This window comes from Thunnus maccoyii, chromosome 23, assembly GCF_910596095.1.
Source record: "Thunnus maccoyii chromosome 23, fThuMac1.1, whole genome shotgun sequence".
Classification (NCBI taxonomy): Eukaryota; Metazoa; Chordata; class Actinopteri; order Scombriformes; family Scombridae; genus Thunnus; species Thunnus maccoyii.
In genome coordinates this window covers 12,337,918-12,360,157 of record NC_056555.1, presented here as the reverse complement: position 1 = coordinate 12,360,157, position 22,240 = coordinate 12,337,918, and the positions used below count along the sequence as shown (strand labels likewise).

The window sequence follows — 22,240 nt, the reverse complement described above, 5'->3', positions numbered from 1 at the left end:
TTTCCTAAAAACTCCATAATGAGCACATTTACCATATACATATCCCCTTTTTAAAAAGAAAAATGTCCAAAGAATTAACAGTTTCACAGCAGCTACTTTTAGGAAATTCTTATTTTTAAAAAATTAAAAAAAAACATCCTGGAAATTAGTAGGAATGTAAGGGATCCATAAAATAAAGTGTTACCGAAATTTTTGATAGATGCTCACTCATTATAGGGTTTTTAAGAAACAACCTATTACTTTTTAATGTTTTTTCTTACAATTTGTACAAAATTGCAAACCCCTTTCTGTAAAATGTCTGAAAGATTTACCATTTTAGTGTATCACTACCCATAAATTTAACTTGAAAACTGAAATTATTTGCCTTTGCAACACTTGTGTTGCCACTCTAAAACTCCTGGACATCAATGTTTTTTTTTTTTTTTTTAAAGCCAATCTGGACTTTCTGATTGTTGAGCCAATTTCCTCATCCAAGACAGAGATTAAAACAGCCGTTTAAAATATAGGTATTTTACTCGTAGCTGAAAAGAAAGGTTTAATCACTACAAGATCACATTTATATTCTGCTTCATTCAACCCTTTTGCACATAGCACAATGTACCAATATGAGCAGAAGTGGTGAGGAGATGTGTTTGGATAAGCACTAGCGCTGGTCTTTATTGTTGAACTGGTAAAATGGATCCCTAAATGTTATTGGTGGTTGCTGCAATGCAGAGAAATAAAGATGGCATGATAGGAAGGAACAGGAAATAGAGGGAGCGATGGAAGGAAGATAGAATGGAGAATAACACAGAGATGATGTGAGATGTAGAGGGGCTGAGAGCAATGAAAAACACTAAAATTTTACGGCAAGACAAATGCATGATGGGAGACTTCTATAATGGCTACTGCTGGGGCCCCACAGTGTTCAATGCAAGGATGCCTTCGGGTCATTACCATGCTGTAGTATGACAATGAAAGGTCCAAACAAAACCTAGCAAATCACTGTAGAAACAAATTCCATTATCACAGCACGTATGCGTTCCTAGTTCAATTTAAGATAACAGAGGTTTGTGGTGATTGATTTTTGAATGAATGACTTCCTGGAGACAGATGTGTATATGTGATTCAGGCTTTTTTCACCATTGAATGTATTTTCAGAATGCTCTTTTTCAGTGTGAACACAAATTATAATTTTTTTTGTCTTTTTTGTGCAGGAAAAGAAAGTAGTGGGTGCAAAATGGAAGAAATGCTTCTTTCCTTTCTTTTTATTTTTCTTTTGCTTGCTAAGTCAACTATGACTTGTTCACACCAACCCACAAACACATACTGATACACCCGTGTGAAGATCTTCCATTTACAGTACTACATCCACTCCTTGACCAGCCATTATTATCTTAGTTTGCTAAATTTTCATTTTATATTTTAATAATCATTTTACTAACACACACTGGTGTAAAGCCCAGTGAGTGTGCACGAACACTCACACACACACACACACACACACACACACGCACACACACACACACACACAAACACACACACACACACACACACACACACTTGTTTCATGTGTTCTCAGCAGTCACGTTCTACCACAAAGTCAGCATGTTGTCAGTCATGGCTATACTTAAACACAAGACACAAGTATACACACCGTAAGCTTAACATACTCCTGCCTGTCTCTGTATCTGACATACACACCCTCACACATGGCAGTAGTAGACAGATCAGAGGACTGTTTGTAATTCCATTAGCTGAAAGGTCAGTTTCTCTCCATTAGCTCCGCACCATCTGTCTGGACACATCAACTCTCATGTTAACCTTAACTTTATAAACAATCCATTAAAACATGAGCGTAACTACAAACAGACAGATGCAGAATAGCAATGGAGCAGGAAATCAATTCAAAACATAACATTTGGTATACGCTGATTTGAAGGATAGGGGATTTTTGAGCGTGTATGTGTGTGTGTGTGTTATTTGTATCGCATGTTTATCTGTCAAAGGAGTCAAACTCTGAGAGTCAGAGAGGAGTATTGAATCTGTACACATTCGCAGACACACAGTGAAGTAAGAAAATGAACTCACCAACTTGTCCCTCCCTTTCTCTCCGTCTCCAGCTAGGTGACATTTAATGGGTGCACCTCAACAAAATGCTAACAGAGCCCCGCAGCCATTGGGGGGGACAGAGTTAGAGAGACATTGGCGGGATGGATTAGATATTTTTGAAAGTAAAAACAGAGCAAGAACCACAGGATGAGCCACTAAACTTAACCTTTGAGGGAGGGAAATGGCAGATATGAAAGTCAGAGGCTTGACTTGATGGATATTTTGAGTGGAAAAGGGAGGAACAGTGTACGGATGGAAGAAAGGTAATGAAGGGAGGAGAAAGAAGAGATAAAAATGGGGAGGTACAAATGGAAGCGTGTGTGACAAAAACATAACCTGCCCAATGAATGAGTTGCCTGTATGACTTCCTGTTTACTCCTCTAAGTTGGTTTGTGATAAGTCAGTGTGAAGACATAACAGAGAAGAACTAAAATCCGACAATGTATATTTTTTTCCTTTGGTTCAAACCAAGTAAACCAAACCTACGGTATAAAAGAGAGATAAAGTGGATGTGAGGAGATTAGTGGACAAGAAGAGTAAAAGATCAAAAGTATCAATACAAAAGTTCTGGAAGTAATTCTCTCTAACTGCTTCTTTGCCCCCTGTCACAAATTACTGCTTGAATCAGAAGAATGAATAAAAAGGATTAGCCAGAGAGCATGTACTGAGTCCTGTCTGTGTCAGTGTTGTAGATAGAAAAACTCTGCTCCTCTTTCCTGGGTGAAAGTGGTTTGCTGACAAGATGACTGGAATGAAAACCAACAGGGCTTCAGGCCCTGACAATCAGAATTTAACATTACTGCTGCTCTCTCACATTCTCCAGAATCTAAATATGATTTATGGGACAGTTAAATGGCTATTCATTAAACATATGATCATAGATATGCTATTGCTTAGCGTAAGTTTTGCATGACATTCCCTTTTCCCTGAAATTCAGTAGAATATTCTTAATAACTCACTACAGTTAAAAGTAACTACAGATCAGGACCATCGTGCCTTTTCAATATCCCATCGGCACTACAATGGCCCTGAAGGAAAAGTGCTGGAGAAAGGCTAATCAAGAGTTAAATGGAGCAGTAGAAGCAATTTGTGAAAACAAATCTGGAGGAAGACGGGTGAGTTGATATGATTGGGTCGGGAGATTTTTCTTGGATCTACATCGTGGTTGTCTGTCTCGCCAGTGTGCAGAATGGTCAGCTGTCCTGTCCCACACCCACACATACACACTCACCAAACTACTATTCTCACACAGGCAAACACTCAGCCTCACAACTACAATATATAATCACTATGCACTCCCACACATGAGCCAACCACCCTGCGAGCTTACTTGCTTGGTTACACATCATAAGTAATGATAGATAGATAGCCCCATGCATTCCACATCTCTCAGTGAAACAACCACAAACAAAGCAGTATCATAAAAATAACAACATACATTACATATACCATACATAATACATCATTTCTTCACAGTAAGCAGAAAATGTTAGCGAGCATGCTGCCAGAGGTGGCTGCTTAGTGTTTTGATGATGAAGCTCTGAAGTTCATGCTGGTAAAATACTTTTTATCGTGACTAGCGTGAAGCACTCAAAGTTGTTTTTGTCACGCTTTTATCTCTGCATACACATACAAACACACAGTCATTGACAGAGTCAGACTGGCCAACGGGAGCACTGGGAAAAATCCCAGTGGGCCGGTCGCTGGGCCGCTTGAGCACTATGTGGGCCGCTCAAACAGCCCATTATACAAAAACAAGAGCAAGTGTGCCGCTTGTTTTTGGATTTAGTGATTTTGGGGGCCAGGCAAACACTGTCTTGCTTTACTTTTCACTCTTTCTCTAACTGGGAATGTTGGTATTGGCAGTGGTAGAGGAAGTATTCAAAACTTTTTATTTGTGAAGTAAAACTATTATTTATCTTTGAATTGTTATATTTTGTGAGTAAAATCTGAATCTGCAACATAACATTTCTCTTATATGTAGGTTATGTTATTGTAGGTAAATATAGTGGTACATTGTTTCCTCTGAAGTAGATGTACACAGTAAATAAGTAGTATACAGTTGCATATTTTTTAAGTGCTTTGGGGGCCTTTTGTAAGTTATTTCAGGGTACAATGAGTTAGAATAGTAACATAATTTATTATTTTTCATATCTAAACATCATAAAAAATCTGTTTGGGGCCCTTTTAGTTGGGGGCCCCAGGCAGTTGCCTACCTTGCCTAATGGTAAAAGTCCAGGGCTATTTTTTAAGTCCCAGTCCGGCCCTGATCATTGATATATTTGTGATATTTGGAGAGTTGTGTAGGAGAGGGTTTAATGACTGAATTTGAATTTGTCATTTTTCTTGCCACACCATGCTCATCACTGTTTTCGTCCTCCAACCATTATGCTCTCCTTCATATTTCCATCCTGTCTTTCTATCAGTCTTTCTCTCCACTTTAAGTGGAATTATAGGAATTGATTTGTAATTCAGCGTTTTATCAGGCTTATCAGGTTTATCAGGCTGAATCATGTCTTAATTATATGCGGCTGGATTTTTTATTCACCTTTTAATATAGAGTAACAACAGGTAAGTCTGTTTTGTCTTGCCACTGAATAAAGATTATTGCTGCGCAATCATTAATACGCTCTTCAATTCACTGTGAGAGTGATTGCTTAGAGATGGAGTGGAGAGCTTAGAGATGGCTTTGCTAAATGTGTTACTAAAAAAGACGATTACTGAGCCTGTCCTCAGCGAGGTCCGAGTGGCCTTCGCTATCAACCACTGATATCAGAAACTTGATGGAGAAAACAAAAGACAGTTCCACAGTCTCCACATGGTGTAGATCCGGAGCCACCATAGCCTCAATTACATTTTTGAGAATGTGCGTGTCAAGCCTCTGTCGCTCCACCGTAACCCATTAATTCCAATGTAGAAATGCGGCTCTAATAGTGATAAAAGAGAGCAAAGAAACACTGCCAGAATGAGAAGGAGACAGAGGGAGCAATAAAGAAAGAGTGGTTGCAGCAGGGGAAAGAGGGAGATACTCTCAGAGGGAGAGAGAAATGACTGTTGTAACAAAAGGAGAAGGATGGAGAGAGAGACTAGTGAGGGACCAGTAAAAGAGGAGCTTGGGGCTTGAAGACACCAAAGGGAAAGGTGGAACTCTCTTTAAAGTGCAAATTGATTAGAAGGGCTAGAAGCTCAGTGCGTGTGTGTGTGTGTGTGTGTGTGTGTGTGTTGGGAGTCTATATGTGTATGTATGTGTGTGTTCAGTATTTAAGCGTCTTCATGCCTATATCTATCAAGTGTCTATCAGTATAATATATCTATGTATGTATCTATTATGTAATATCTGGCTTTAAGTGTGCCCCTGCACCAGTGTGAATGCGTGTGTTCCTGCAGCAGTTTCTATAAGACTGTGTCTGCTTTTGCAACTCTCTGGATACAGATGTGCGTGTGCGTCTTTCAGCCTTCATGCATGAATTCATGTAAAGTCATATATGTCTATGAGTGTGCTTGCAGTGTGTGTGTGTGCGTGTGTGTTGCAGACAGGAAGACGGGGTCTGGATAATGGGGAGACAGAGGGCTCTGGTCTATTGGTCTATTGGTATTCTGGCTCTCTGCCTGGCAGACAGTGAGAGAGAATCTCTGATTGTGTGACACAGGAGGAGGAAGAAGAGAGAAGAGAAACCAGAGAGGAGCAGTTTCAGGTTCGGGGGGTTAGAGAGAAGTCGAAAGCTCGAAAGCGAGAGGGGGAGAGGAGGAGAGGCAGAGAGAGAGACACATTGTAAACTGAGAACAAAAGGCAGAGAGAGAGGTGAGAGCAGGAACAGACAGAGCCAAAAAATTCTCTCTCAGCAGGGAAGCCTGAAAGAGAGAAAAAAAGCACAGATAGAGGGGGTGGGAGAAGAAGAAAGAAAGTGGCAATAACATTTGATCCTTAACCACCTCTCTCGTCAACATAACCCCCAGGCTCTCACCATAGCTGCTGTAGCTGCTGCTGATTCCTCAAGCATGGGAGCAACTAGTTTTGTCGCCATGTAAAAAAAAACAAAAAAAAAAACAACAACTAATGAAGCAGATAAAGAACAATGGGCACGAGGGAGGAAGTAGCAATGTTTGTTAGGCATCATTTCTCATGGAAACGCACACACAGATACACTAGTGTGAGAATATGTCCCTGTTTTATGGGGACAGTTCCTGAGTGCAGGTTTACTCCCTGGCCTTTGTGTTCTTATTTTGCACTGTTTTCTTGAATAAAATAGAAGTTATCTGTGTTTTAAATCTCCAGAATAACACATACAAAGACACAAAGTGTGGCACATTTCAGTCACATTAACACATTGGCACATAAATGATGAAGTCACTCCTTCTTGCAAATGAAAGCACAGAAGCTACAGTAAGAGCTGCCATAGGAGGCTAAAGGTGACATATAATTAGCATGATCTTTATTCTTATACTTCCTTACATACAGTTATTTCTCTGCTCCATCTGTCGTTTTCTCACCACCTCTTCCTCTGCTTCCTCTGTTCTCCTCTCTATTCCCTCTCTAACTTCCATCCCTTAGCACGCGCTCCCTACTATCCTCTGATGAACCTGTGGATAGATGAACAGGACAGAGACAAAGAGACAGGGAGAGGGAGAAAGTGAGGCAGAACAGAGAGCGAACAGAGAGAGAGAGAGAGGTGGGGGAGGAGAGGAGAGATGTGATCACTCCTCAGAGTGCAAGACCCACTTTAAAGAATCACTCAAGAAACAGAGAGAGAGAGAGAGAGATGCAGTCGGTGGAAGAATTCATATTCAAAGAGGATTACCTGGTATCCTTGTCACATCCCCAGCGCCAAGTCATCCAACATAGATCCAAACCTGACAGCTATGCAGACAGAATATTGCTTTTACTGTTATAATCTCTCTGTAAAATAGAACGGGAGAAGAGCTTCAGGTATTTTCATCTTCCTTAACTCTGTCTTAACTTTCTGAAACACTGACAGAGAGTCACAAAGGCAGCGACGGAGAGATGAACGCAGACAGCACAGAACGCTGTCATTTCTATATTTAACATGAACAGTGATTGCACCACTACAATCTCTTAGGCCAGAACATTGCAAAGCCAACCTGAAATTAAGACTGAAACTGAAAAGAAAAAATGTCTTGTTGACTGAACTCTTTACTTTCCAAATAACCTCTATTTCCATTAAGAATCAGCACACTGAAAAAATCACATTAATATCACAACACATACAATACAGCATGCAGATAGTAAAATCTATTTATTCACGTACACACATTTTTCCTTAATACTGAAAATAATTACTATGAATAGTTTTGCTATGAAAACAAAATAAACACATTAAGTTGCTCTTTTTTCAACATTTATATTTCAATCCTCTCAATATCTTTAGTTGTGAATAAACAAATAAATGCTAATTAAATAAATATTGCAGTAATAATAATGATAATAATAACCCTGTGAATTTGGGAGGAAGGTGATTTTTTTAGTAGCAAGATGAAGAGGCAAATGATCCAAAGTATGTCGACCAGGCAAAGTACATTTCAGGTTTCTTAGTGATTCAGTTCAGTTTGGAGAGTTTCATCTTGTTTTAGTATTTATTAAGTGCTATGACATTTTCATATTGCAGACGTGTGTACATAGTGTGTGAAACCCACATCATCCTGTGTCTATATGCCTGTGTGTGTTTGTGCAAATAGGAAAACTCGACACACATCAAAGCAGATTTCGCCGTAGCCTCCTGGCCTGAGGGGCAGTACTCTAAAAGGGCAGTCGGAGTGATCTGCATCACAGTTCAAACCCAGACTCACTTTGACTGAGGGACTCGCACTAACGCATACTCACAGATGTATAATGTATGCAGGAACACACACAACATTGTGCAACAACGCTTCTGCCTAGTCGGTATAATTCCTGAGATGCCCTTCTCCTCCCACGCACAGCCAATCATGGAACTGTTATTTAAGCGAGAAAGAACAGCCTTTAAAACACACACACACACACACACACACACACACACACATAAAAATGCACATGCGGCTGCTAGATAAGTAAGCTACCTTGATGCGGCCAGTATGCTGGAGTACTTGTCTGAAATCCCCCTCTCCCACACTTTTCCCAATGTCAGATTCCTCCCACAATTTCTGTCTTTCAGAAACCGAAATTCACACATACTTTGTGCAGCAATTGGCCAGGTGTGAGGCGGTGAGAAAGTAAGCAGGGTTTGGTCTTGTCTCTAAAGCTTTTGTCAGTTTTTATACAACGATTTCCATTTTCTTGAATGAATATAACACAGTGATTTCCTTTCAGGAGAGACTGGCTGCAAAATGTGCATCCCCATATTTAAATGATTTCCGTATCCCCTTCTCACTCCACCTTTGGGTGTAGTCATTTGGTACTACTATATCCACTTTTGTCTTCTGACGCGGTCACACAACAAGTTGCACCAACTAGTTCTGTTCAAGTATAAGAGAGAAATTCCACACTAAATATGGAATGTTAATTTTGCTCAAAATGCAGCACATATTAAATTTACTTCATAGCTCCATCTAGTCTTATTTTTGCCCCCCAGTTGAACTTAAAAATAGTAAATGGTAATAATTTGAAATCTGGATTCTGAATCTAAAATATGGATTTACAATTGATTTGAATTTACCTGGAAACCAAAAACGATCACCACCAATGCAGTAGAATGCAGCAGAAGTTTGGCTCTCTGTTGAGATGCAAATTATGAATTATTAACTACGATCACTCCCATTACATCTGCTGTTAGAGCTGGTAATGATGATTGTCACACACTAAGTCTAAGACAGCCTCCATCCTGTCAGCTAATGCTAATAAACCAAAAAAAACTCATAAGGTCAATATATTTAGAGCTCGAACCTGAAGGTAACATAACCCTCCACCTCCTGGCACTAACATGGATATATCAAAACCTGTGCAAATAAAACCAAAACCATCTGCATGGCCAGATACCACTGGGGTTAAGTGACATTATGCATGTAATTTGAGCGAAACACCCCTTTAAAATGGAGTCTAGGTGCAGTATTGCCTTTTTAAAGCTGCAATTGGCAGCTGAAATCACTTCAGATGAGCTGAAAACGCTTCCAAAGCCTGAGAGCACAGTGAGCCACTGATAATGCATTGAAGAGCATCAAAAATGCATTGGTCTCAGTAGGAAAGACCCACCCGATCTTATTGCCACTAAAGTACAGTCTCTCAGTTTCTCTCCCTCTCTGCAGAACACTGGTAATACGTTACCTTTGAAGAGCAATAAATGTGAGCTGTATCGCAAATCACATGGATCCCATACTCTGCGTGTTATTTAGTTATTTATGCCTCATGGTGAAATGGCTCTCCATTCCTTCCGAGCAGCACTTATTAGTGTCACATATGGAAGATTTCTTCCCTCAGGTTGTCATGCCAATGTGGAAGTGCAGTATGAGTTTTTAAATATGTTTGACCGGAAGGGAAACAGCACTGTGTGGAGTGCGTGTCTGGGAGTAAAGGAATGTGAGAATGAGAATTTGATAATTTGTGTGAGTTCATGTGAAGTGTATTGGTCCGTGCATATTTCTGGACCCGGCATCACTGCTTATTACATTATTATACGAGTCAGGCCTCTGTGATTTACTTAAGCAGTTATGAGAGATAGAGTGTGTCCTCGTGTCCAGAATCATCTGTGTGGGTTCATGCAGTACTCTTGATGCAAGTTGTGTGTTTGCACATGTGTGCCATACATGATGAAAATACACTTTGTCCACAAGCCCTCTCTGCAAGTTCCTGGGAATCTGTGCAAAGTGAGAGAGAAATCGAGGGTTAGCAGGAGAGGATGCCCAGACATGAAAGCCTGCCATAATGGAGATAATAGGCTCTGGATCGACGAGTGCAGGCCAGTAAATTAATGGGCCCTCCTTGACACAAAGTCCATTTGTTAGTTTTGAAGCGTTGTGACAGTTAATTACTGAGGGTTGGCTTCAGTGGACCACTCCACTTAGGCCGCCTCAGAGAAGAAAAACATTTCCTGGTGTGTTCGGAGGCAGAGAAGACAGCTTTAGATGCTGTGGTTTAAATGTATCAGTGTGTGTGTGTGTGTGTTGGCTTTCTTTGTAAGAGTGTGTAGGTTGCATGCTTTCATGCCTGTGTCCAACCTATAGGTGTATCCAGGCAACCATATTGCTTTCCAAAGAACTAATTATGTTTGCCAGATATGTTTTCAGGCAAATTGCAGTCTAGATTACGTTCACTGGCAATGGTTTTCTCAATCCAGGTAGTGTAACATCCTTACGCTGCACAGAAGTCAAGGTTGATGATTGGGTGTCCAAAACACATGACTTTCATACTGGAGACCAGTGACTGGAGCTAGGTTCAGGGTGAGGGAAAGATCCTGGTTTCTGGTTTCCTTAATCTTAAACAAGTGCTTTCAGTTGCTTAAGCATAACCATTAAAAGGATAATCCTGCTTTAGTTGCCAGGTGTGGATCTTGTAGGGAAAACTATAATTTTCCTGATGCACAGTAACATCCATTAACTCAAGGTAGCCTGTGTCCAGATGTTGGAATAGCCCTCCACATTTTTTTAAGTGATTCAAACAGGTCCGATGTCATGCACACTGGCAGCTGTTTCCTCTGTTAGAAAACCAACTGAGCCAATCAGAGCTTTGTGGGCTGGATTAAGTATGTGGACATCATCTTTCTATTTTGCATTTTGAATAAAAATGGCATCAAGCGTGGGTGAGATCATGTTGCTGTGAGTCGACATAGAGAAATAATAATTCCTAACATATTCTTGTGTCAAGTTAACTGTTCCCAGCAACCACTACTGTAGCCAGCTGTCAGGTGAAAATAATAGGACAAATACACCAGTACACGTCAGTCACTACTGATTGGTTAGGGCAAAACAACGCCCACCTACAGTACCAAATACAAAACAGCTCACAACAACTAAACATTAGTTGGCTACTGTCACATAGCACAATGAGTACCTTCTACTCTGTCATGATATTCACTTCAAAGATAAACATACAGTCAGTCGGTTGCTGAAATTTGATGTTGATACATTAAATATGTCACAGAAACGCACACTATCCAAACCATGCTATCATCTTCCTGTCTTTGTGCTCTATACACAGTATACTCTTAGTTTTAGTGTAAGTCAATCATCTGTAAAATGTCACTTGAATTATCCTTAAAACTAACTACTCCAAATGCCCACATGCCATGCCAAGAAATAACCTGTGTGGTCTTTTTAAAACATGGTAAAGTCTGCACTAGTCTTAAATGTTGGTATTCCCCTCCATTAGAACTTTACTTAAAAATAATCACAAAGTAGTATTCAGGTTGAGAAACGGTTTCTAAAGAATTCCAATTAGATGCAGTTTTTTCATTGTGACTAAAGGCACTGCAGAAGGTTATCTCTGCCTCAGCATACAGACCCAGTTTGTGTGTGTGTGTGTGTGTGTTTGTGTGTGTGTGTGTGTGTATGTTACGCTGTGACTTTTCTGAATCTGATTTCTCAAAACTGACTGGAGTCTTTTTTGGCAGTTTCACAGTAAAGCCTGCATCTGGGCAGAAAATTAAGATAAATAAAGTCATTTTTTTTTACTCATTCATAAAATACATTTTTGTTGTTAAACACTAACCAGCTGAATTGGAACAGTTTAGAGTGTTTTTTTTTTCTCAAGAGTGTCTCTAATAGCTGCTGAGAAAAAGGGAGAGCTCATTTACTTAACTCACCCAGTTTTTACAAAGTCACTCTGGGGATTTAAACCAACAACTTTCTGATTGCAAGCCTGCTTCTATAAGCTCTAGGCTGTTGTTACCCCTCTACTAAGGTATAACTCAGTAAAGCACAACCTAATAAAGACAATCATATAAAAATTATCCATTGTACTGTGCAGCTGAAATGATGGTAGAAAGCAAAACAAAACACAAAAAAGAATGTTGCTCTTTTAAAATTTACACCTCAGCATTTGAGCATTGCTATTATTTTTGATATATATCTAAATTCCGAACACATATTGAAGACATCATGCACCATATGATGGTTGAGAGCCAAAAGGCACTTGAGAGAGATAGAAACATCTTATGTCTCTCACATAACAGCTTAAGCACTTCTCTTTCCAGTGCTCCTGTAATTCACACATCTTTCCATCTGCCTCCATATTTGCATTGATTTATCCTCCATCCATCCATCCACTTAAACCTACACAACATCCAAAGACTGATATACCCAAGGGTGGGTCAAATGAGCTGCACACTGTTTCAAGAAATTTTAAAAAAAGAGAAAATTTTGAAAAGTCTCTGAAGAGCTGACATGATGTAGTGATTAAAGGCATAATGTCAGCTCAGCTGCCAGTCTTTTCATTGGTAATATGGCAATTAAGGAGTCATCAGGGATTTCTTTGGACCTGTATTAAAAAGACTTGGCAGTGACCTTTACAGGGTTCAGACATGTTTGGGGGTCAAACTTACAAAGAGCCACCTAATTATTCCAACAAAGGAACAAGTTAACATTGTTTGGAGATTCACCACAAATTAAGCCCAGTCTTAATTGGTATTCTCCAGGACAGGAAGGATCCTCCTCTTCTTATTCTCTTATTTCACTTGTATCTATCAGGAAGCTGCTTTCTTCTCCACAGTGATTTCCTTTTTTTTAAGTGGAACTAATCAAAATCAAGACAGGTAGTGAATTAATTTAAGTCACATCCATGCCATACACAGAATCTGTGTGTGATGGCGATATAAAAAACAAATTTAATAAAATAACAGATCATCTTTATTCAACTTTAATGCGCCGTTTATACCAGACATCATAAAGTATAAGTATATAGTATAAGTATAAGAAGTATACAGTTTTAAAGGGTGGAAACCACGATGCATCATCGTTGCATGCTTTGTCAAAATCAGACTAGTTACTGTATGTCTGCAATATTTAAATTTAGAAAGCGACACTCCCAGACTCACTAAATTCTGTCAGAATCTGTGAGTTTTCATCAGATATTTTATTTTTGACAGACAGATCAGTCAGATGAGCGGGCAGATAGAGAAAGCCAATCCATAACTCAAGGGTGTTGACATATACTGTAGCTATGCCTATAATCTGTAAACTTCAATGTAGGATCCTGTTTTGCTTTTCCTTTGCCAACAGATATACGTTCATGCAGACACATTCATATACACACATGCACACACTCTTAGCCATTTGTTAAAGTGATTCATGAATAGCAGTATCGGGAACTGATGACTCGTAGCAGTCCCGATGTCATCCAAGGATCCTCCTTTTCCTTATTCACAGCTTCTCACACACACACACACACACACACACACACACACACACACACACACACACACACACACACACACACACACACACACACGCACACCAGCCCAACCATTCATATCCACCCCCATGTTGTCCATTTTCATTTGCAGAATTTATACCCTGCATCGTAGCTCTTGGCCTCCTGCTTTAAATCCATAAGTTGATTCACAGCTGATGCAACCCAGTATTGCTGTTGTTTTTTTCTTCCTATGATTGGTGGTTTACAGGTTTATTACTGCGGTTTGACATATCTTTCTCTGGGTCACTGGGCTTATTACTGGATATACCGTAAATCCTCGCTATGATTGACAGAGGATCATGACTGCGCTCTATAAGTCTACCTATAGCGGTATCACCAACAGCTGGTCACTGTTGTGTTGAGATGTAAATACAAAGCTGTAGTGATGTGAAAACTCTAAATCTAGTTTCTGGCTAGAGTTTATGATCAAATGCAGGGTACTGCATGGCCCTTGTGACTAAAAATGCATGAATTTGAATCTGTGGGCTAAAGGAAAATTTAAGTTCAGGAATTATGCTTATTCTCTTTTAGGGGAAATACCACTCGCAATAAAAGTATTGCTCTTCTCATCTACCTCTTGGCAAGAGAGTAAATATATATTTTTCCCAAAATGTCCAACTTTTCCTTTAAGCTGTATTCAACAAAAAGTATATCAGTAGAACAGTATGGGCAGGCCTGAAGAGCTTCACACTATGTGATCACTGAAGCAAAATCTTTGGTGTTGGAGGAGTTTAGGAAGCCGCAGGGAAGGACATTCTGCCAAATTCAATAAGGCTGCACCAGGTATACAGTTGAATGTAATGCGATAAGTTCAAATATTTTGGGATATAGTTCTTGAGGCAGAGCAAGATGAAGCTTAAGATCATCATGCAAATTGATTCAGGCCATATTGTAGTGATCTGAAAACCATACTGTTGTAAGAAGAGGGAGCTGAGCACTTTCCATCCCTCACCCTGAATCATCAGCTTTGGGTAGTGACCAAAAGAATGAGATTGTGGATTTGTCATAATATTTCTTCGTGGTGTCTGGACTCACCCCCAAGGGACAGGGTAAGAAGCTCAGACATCTGGAAGGACCTCAGAGTAGAAATGCTGCTACTTTGTATTAAAAGGAGCAAGATGAGGTGTTGCAGGCATCTGATCAGGACGCCTCCTGACACCTGGGTGTGGAGGTATTCTTGGCACGTTTAACAGGGAGGAGACCTTGGATCAGAACCAGAACACGCTGGAGGGAATTAGATATCCAATCTGGCTTGGGAATGCCTCAGGATCCCCCAGGATCTATTTTCTCCAAAGCCTAGAAATTTGGTAACATGGTTTCAATTTACTGCCCCAGCGCTACCTGTAACATTATTCAGATAGGATTTACACATTGTTATATAACAGTTTGGAGTTAAAAATCTCAATTTATGTTTGAATTTAACCGTCTAACACTTTAAAACTGTACCCCAATGACAACAGGTCATACCGTATAGTACGTTACCTAATGGGCTTCAGTTGGTTGAAGGCAATGCATAAAGGAAGTGGAGTGAGTAGAGTAGAGGTAATGAGTCAGGCAGCCCTGAGCTCCAGAGGAGGGGACCCATAAAGTCTGAGATTGATGGAGTTTTTTAATGTGCCCAGAGTCACATCTTGTTAAGGGCCCCTATAATTCCTACCAGTGCCTGTGGGATAGTATCACTTCCTCAAATCACATTTAGGTTTATAACAGTGTGAGCAGGGTCAGAAAAGAACATTATGGCTATGTTGACTCAGAAGTAGAGGCTTAAAAATGGCATCTGTTCTAGGAATTATTTAATTATTAACATGATTTAATACAAGTTGTGTGATGGCAAGTTTTGCAGCTCCAAACGAGAGAGATATTAGGAATATGATCCAACAGAAACCTCCAACGCCCGAAAATATCCATATCCACACATATGCACATTAGCAGAAGAAGCTGTGATCCTAATTCTATGTCTCTGTTTTTGTAAAGGACGCAGTGAAGGGTGCATTTTTCATAAAACAAAATGCCTAACACAGCGGGTGAAACTGAGGGTAAAAGGAGACACTACACTAAACAGAAAGTGGAGTACAAAACAAGCGATGAATAGGCACTAATCTCATACAACCTAAGGTCTTGTATTTGAATTGGGGAAAATGCACTTCATTCTCAGTGTAAGTGTGTTTGTGCTCTCTAATGCCACACACACATACAAAATAAAATGTCACTGGTAATGGTCTTTTTCAACTTCTTTCACTGTGACATTTAAAAATCTTTGGAAATGCGAGGCCTGTTCGCCCCAGGGTGGCACAGAGAACAGTGAAACCAGCCACACTATTGTTTGCAATTTTAATTGCTAATTTGATAGCGAGGGACAAGATTAGATTTGGGTTTTAAATTTTCAAAGGAAAGGAAAATCGGTTGGTGCTTGTTTTCCCCAGCAAGGAATTCAGCCATGCTACATTGTCGGTGGCTTCTAAACAGCACTGACTGTGGCACAACAGTAAATGACTCAGCAGAACAGAGAGAATCCTGGGAGAGAAGGATATCAAGAAAGGAGAAAACTTCCATCTTTTTTTTCCCACATTTGAGTCAATATGAGTGAGAAAGGGCAAAAGAGAGAATGAGAGCGAACAAGAGAGCAAGAATGCAACTGAAATAAAATTCTCACTCGTCTTATTTCCAACACTTCCAAAAGGATTCTGGAGTTTCAACATGAAAGAACATGCATCAAAGTTTTCCGGCAGACTTTGGTCATCTTTGTTCTCCCCGCGAGGCTCTGGACTTTTGTCTCTGCCTCCCTGTGAGTCAGCAGAGCCAACTAAGCACCAACCATGCACAGACTCCAACAGGACTGCAGGGGAAGGATGAAAATGGTTTTAACAAAACGCTTTCAAACACAGCCGGTCATCTCTTTCCCTGTGTCTGCTCATGAGTTGAGCAGAGCCTCAGTCTTTAAAATAATGAGTGTGAGAAGGGGGAATAGGCCATCCAAAATGAGGAGAAAAGGGGTGAAATGCCAAACCAAGAAAAAGAAGCAATAATATTGTGTATGGAATCATTTCAACAAATGACACTTCAATTTTTAAAATTATCTAACATTTTAGGCTCATTTTGCCACTTAAAACACCTTATATATATATATATATCTGTCACAGCAAGAAACATGAAACATGAGTACAGGCCACACAACATGATCAGACTCTGATTTCTCAATAATGGAAATATCAGTAATTAGAAAGGTTGCTTAACAAACTGTAATGAACAGGTTGTTTTCCAAATCTTATCTAAAAATAATAATTCAAAATGTTCCATCTGGTAAGACCCAACTGAATTTTTCACCACAATCTGAAATCCTTTGAAGTAATCTAATTTTGTGAGGAGCTGTATTGGCAGGCAGATTAACATAATAAACTTGTCATTTCTGGTTTCCAGATAAGCACCCACATTGCGTGAAACATGAAGTAAAGCTCACAGGGAGCATGATGAATGTGGATATTGTTTTTCCTTTCTGACGTTTGCACAAATGTTCATTAATTCTGAGTTATTCTTTATTGTTGCTTAATTAAGCACTTGACAGTATCTGGGATATTCATGCCACTTCTGTAACCCTGTCAGGTACAAGATCAATTATAATGATTATCTGTGTGGTTAGACCCTGATAAATATGGTCTTTCAGTTTTAGCACTAGCTAGTAGGGTGTAGTAGAAGTTTTTTTTTTCACTTGAAGGGAACATGACATACTTCTTCTGCTTTCTTGTCATTTATATACTGTTATAATGTTGGATGTCTATGTTAAACATAGTCAAAGTTCCAAAACATGATATCAGATCAGATGTCAGCGCGAACATGTACGGATGTATTTGAGAAGTTGACATTTTGAGTAAAGAATGAGAAAAAGAAGTGAGGGGGCAACTGTTTGTTATTGTGCTGTTATATGTTTTAATTTTAAAGGGACTGCAGATGAAAATTAACTTTAAGCTAACTCTGGTGCAGTACATCAAATGTTAACATTTATGTTTAACACTGTACGTGGTCCCAATAAAACAACAACTCTTGGAAGCTGACTAGTTAAGACCAGAGAGGGCTCATCAGGAGGGGGGCCTTAAAGAGACAAGAGCTAAAACAGCCTGTTTCAGACAGAGGCTGAATTGAGAGGCTGCATAAAGGGTCAGTATAAGATAAATAAGACCTGGAAATGTGCATGATATGATATGATATATGAAATGTGCTGCACTAGTTAACACTTTTATGTTAACAATGGGTCAACTGACAACATGTAATGTGAGAGTTAATTTATTTGATTATCACCCAACTCTCCAGCTCTCCTCATCTCTACAGAGCTCATTGTTTTTTACAGCCTGCATCTTGACTGTTTTGGTTTAGTCTCACTTCCTATAAAGCTGATATGGCTAACAAGAGGGAAAAGGGTGAGGAGAGAAAGAGAGAGAGAGAGAGAGGCTCACAGATTTGTTTTTATACAAAATTAGCTGGGCCCAATACAGATCTGGCCCAGTCAACTGTGCAGAAGGAAACACAGCCCAGACTGGCAGAACAGGCACAACGCTACTGTTCAACATCCAGAGCAACAATGCCTCTGAAGCATTTTTCCTGGATCACTGGCGCTTTATGAATAGCTAGGCATGGAAGAAGAACCTGAATTATTATAAGCATAGAGAGAACGAGGCTGAGAGAATGAGGGAAGACACAGAGGCAGGTGGAAATACAGGGTAAGACTGAAGAAAGATGTTGATAAAAACAGAATGATAAAGTCAGAGTGGGCGAGGTGCATTCATCAAGAGTGGGAAAAAACTGAGAGAGAGCAAGAGATTCGTTTTGAGAGAGGATTACTGAGCCATTCAATGTAGATCCTGACCTTATAGCTAGGCAGGCGGAGAATATTGCTTTGACTAAGAAAAGTATAATCTGGTCATGAACACATATACAGTGGCAGCAACACAACAGGAAACATTGATTTTTTTTTTTTTTTACCTTGCTTTGAAAACTAGAGACACAGACAAGAAGACAGACAAAAGAGCAAGAGAGGTTAAAAGAAAACCAGGAAGGCAGATAGACAGTCGGGCAGGAAGAAACACAGCCGATGGCAGATAGAAAATGCACTAGACAAGAAGTGTAACCGAGTAACACAAAGAAAAGAAAAAAAACATGATCTATTTAGTGCTGATGCAAACACTTACTCCAATAAGTCCTCTGTCATCGATTTCACAGCCAGAGACAATTTGTGTTCAATACGCAAGTTATTCAGCACGACCATTCACTGTGACCATCTCAGCAAGGGTGAATCAAACAAAGTTAAAAATCACATGCATCTCATTTAATTTCGCCAAACCGACCCCCTCAACAGGAATTTGTGTCAAGGAAAGTTAAAGGTTGGAAAGATCAAGGAATGAATCAATGAAGAAGAGAAGAGAAAGCAGAGCTCTGATGAGAAGAATGGCTCCTACCCAAGTTGAATCACTAGTCATTTATTCCAGGGTCAACCGATGACTGTTTCAAGTGATATTCAACATTTATGATGTATATGTAACTCTTTTATGACAGTTTTCAGGTGCATATGTGATTCATTCTACCCTTAACAATTTGTGTGTCAAACAGGCGCAAAAGGCAGATATTGCAGTGAAATTGCCTCCCTCCTTACTGTATATGCATTTAAAGGTGAATCACACAAACCCCTAACCATTCTCTTAACAAGGTTTCATCATGAATTACATTGGATTTACTAAAGTTCACTCAATTTGCAGGAGCCAGGTTTCCATGGAAAAATCTCAGACTGCAGAGCAGGTGTTAGTAGGGTGAGTGTTGTAAAAATGAGGTGCAAAAATGTAGAAAGCTGAACTGCATTTGTTCACTCAAAATAAATTTAAAAAGAATAGAATGAATGAATAAATTAACAATGTGACTATTTTGTAGCAGCAAACAGAGGGTGCGGAGTTTTGATTATTTGCTCAGTCACTTGAATTTGAACGTGGTGTTCAATGTGCTGTGAAATCACCATAGGATAGCAACGGCACTAAGATGTTTACAGTGTGCATTTGGCATTTACCTGAGTACTCTCGTGAGACATCGGCTGTGTCAATACCACATACAGAACACCCTCCACCTGCTCTCTCCATCTCTCCATGCAGTCTCTATGTAATGATTCTAATTGCATTACAATATAATATAATTTTGTTTAAATATTGGTCTATAGCATATTTTATTCTTAGGTGGAGCTGCAGGCTGTGGAAATGTTTTGGAGTTAGGATCACTATTATCATTTCTTTTCCGAACTTGGGGATTTCAGATAAAATCCCACCACTGAGGTGCACCTGCTGAGCTCAAGTCAAGAGTTGATTACATAATGAGGTGCCGTCTTTGTAAATCAGCAAATTTAAGTCAAGTCAATTTTATTTATATAGCGCCAAATCACAACAAAAGTTATCTTATGATACTTTTGATATAGAGCAGGTCAAGACCATACTTTCTAATTTACATAGACCCAACATTCCCTCATGAGCAAGCACTTGGCGACAGTGGCAAGGAAAAACTCCCCTTTAATGGGAAGAATCCTCAAACAGAACCAGGCTCTAAGTGGGTGGCCATCTGCCTTGACCGGCTAGGTTGAGAGAGAGAGAGAGAGTGAGAGATACAGAGATGCATAGCAACAACAATAATAACAATAACAACTATAATAAAAATAGAAATATGACTATATGTCCTCAACCACAATCCATAGAAACCTGCGAGACAAGAAAGCACAAAAACTCCGGGGAAGAAGCTACGTTAGTAACATGCATTAATGGGACATGAATGTGTACAGATGGGGAGGGGGAGGATGAGAGAGAAGCTCAGTGTATCATGGGAAGTCCCCCGGCAGTCTAGGCTTATACTGATTACTACTACCAGGAAATTTCAGTAAACTTGCAAATTTACTGATTAAGGAAATTTCAGTAAATTTGCACATGGATCAGAGAAAACATTTCCCTGCCTGTTCATGTTAATAAATCGATTTTTTATTTCCTGTCTGCATGCATGGGAAAAGAAAAAAACAAAGAAAGAGGAAAAACACAGGCAGACAGGAGAGGTAAAAGGTTATATGTGACATTCTACAGAAAACTGACAAGTAGAGAGACTATATATATGGAAGAAAGACAAAAAGTTAGTCAGAGAGACAGAGACATACTGGGAATGACTAAGAATGAAGCCAGACACTGAAAAAGAAGATGGGTTGAAAGCGAGGAGATGAGAAGAGAAAAACACAACAGTGGCAGAGAGAGAATGAAAGAGTGAGATATATAGAAAAGAAAAAAAAAAAACAGAAATAAAATGACAGAGTATTTCAGTGAGGGACTTAAAGAGTGAGGAGAATCCTGACTACATGTGACATCAGCCTCAGTGGCTTCAGTTTCAAGACCTGTAGTTGTTACCCTTCAGAGGACCCCTCAGCAGTGCAATATCTGCTCTCTAGGACAGTCTTTTACTCATGAGCAACCTCCATCGATACAATTTTTGAAGTCTTTGATGTGTGGCATAAATGAAGTGCCCAATTTATGTTTACCTCTGTGCCTGTGCATTAAAAAAAAACAAATAGTGGAACATCAGCATGAAATGGTAAATGGACTACATTTATATAGCATCTTTCTAGTCTTCCAACCACTCAAAGCACTTTACAGTACATGTCAACATTCATCCATTCACATACACATCATAGACTGATGGCAGAGACTTCCATGCAAGGTGCCAACCTGCTCATCAGGATCTAATCTAATGCACATTCACATACACAAACACATTCACACACCGCAGCCATCAGGAGCAATTGATGGTTCAGTATCTTGCCCAAGGACACATGCGGACTGGAGGAGCCAGGGATTGAACCACTGATCTCCCGATTAGTGGACGACCCGCTCTGCCTCCTGAGACACGGCAACCCCAAAGACATAACTATGTTGCAATAAATATCTCAAAAAGAGTCATACATTTATGAATGACTAGTGATGGGTTGTATTTTCTCAGCAGTAATTATTTTGAAGTTCATTTCCTTTAGTAAAAACTGTCTCCTGGAGGCTCAAAATAGTGTGCAGATACTGTAAGAGTTCCACTGTTTCAACAGTGTTGCTCAATTTCATTTTCTTCCTTTTAATGCCTGTTAAGGAGCTACCAAAGGTGAGCCAAATATATTTTACTAGCTCAAAAGAACTATAAAATGAATAGATCAACAATGCTTTCTTACTGCCTCTACTTCATCATTGGTTTTAAGTGATGGAAAAGGGTTTCTTGCAATCGTGTTCAGTCTTGTTCTATCTATCACCTGTGCAATATGCAGGTAAGGAACATTGTTTGGCAGAAAGAGAAATGTGTAAACTACTGTATATTACCTTGATGTAAATAACTCTCCTGTGAAATGTAATATATGCATCTGTGTCTATATTACTGTGGAGGCAACAGGTAATTTCCAGATCCTCCTGTCCTTTGATATAATGCAGTGCATGAGAGTAAAGTCTGGAGGCGAATATGTTTTGCCTCACAGAAAAAAAAAGCTAAATAAAAACTTCCAAGATCAATGTGGTTCATAAAAAACTGAATGCATTAGTGTTGTTAATTGATGCATGTGGTTCTCTCTGTTGTCAAGCACTATTCCTCAAATTGCAGTATTTTCCACTTTCTCCTCCACATCTTACTGTCTGTCTTTCTCTACCCTTCCTCCGTCTTTCTAACACTGCTGTCCTGTTTGTCCCTCATCCTCATAAAAAATTCATCTTTTCCTTTTTCCTCATTATTCTCATCTCTTTCTTATTCTTAATCCCTTCCGTCACTACTTTCCTACCCTTA

General features: G+C 39.5%; 1 protein-coding gene across 6 annotated transcripts in view; it reads right to left on the bottom strand.

Annotated features, from left to right (window-relative positions):
- The window catches only part of grm8a (glutamate receptor, metabotropic 8a), a 349,644-nt gene that overhangs the window by 36,871 nt on the left and 290,533 nt on the right, over window positions 1–22,240 (bottom strand). For 2 of the 6 annotated variants that reach the window (XR_006093951.1, XR_006093952.1), the window contains exons 14-15: window positions 6,891–6,988; window positions 6,545–6,672 (exon numbers count right to left, since the gene is read on the bottom strand). The exons of 2 other annotated variants lie outside the window; for them this stretch is intronic. Coding sequence is in view for 2 of the 4 variants with exons in the window: in XM_042403441.1 (XP_042259375.1) it covers window positions 6,922–6,988 (67 nt within the window). In the remaining 2 variants the exon portion in view is untranslated. Of the gene's footprint in view, window positions 1–1,744; window positions 6,673–6,890; window positions 6,989–22,240 lie in introns of those variants that run through there. 2 more of the 6 variants (XM_042403441.1, XM_042403446.1) reach the window with 2 other exon arrangements.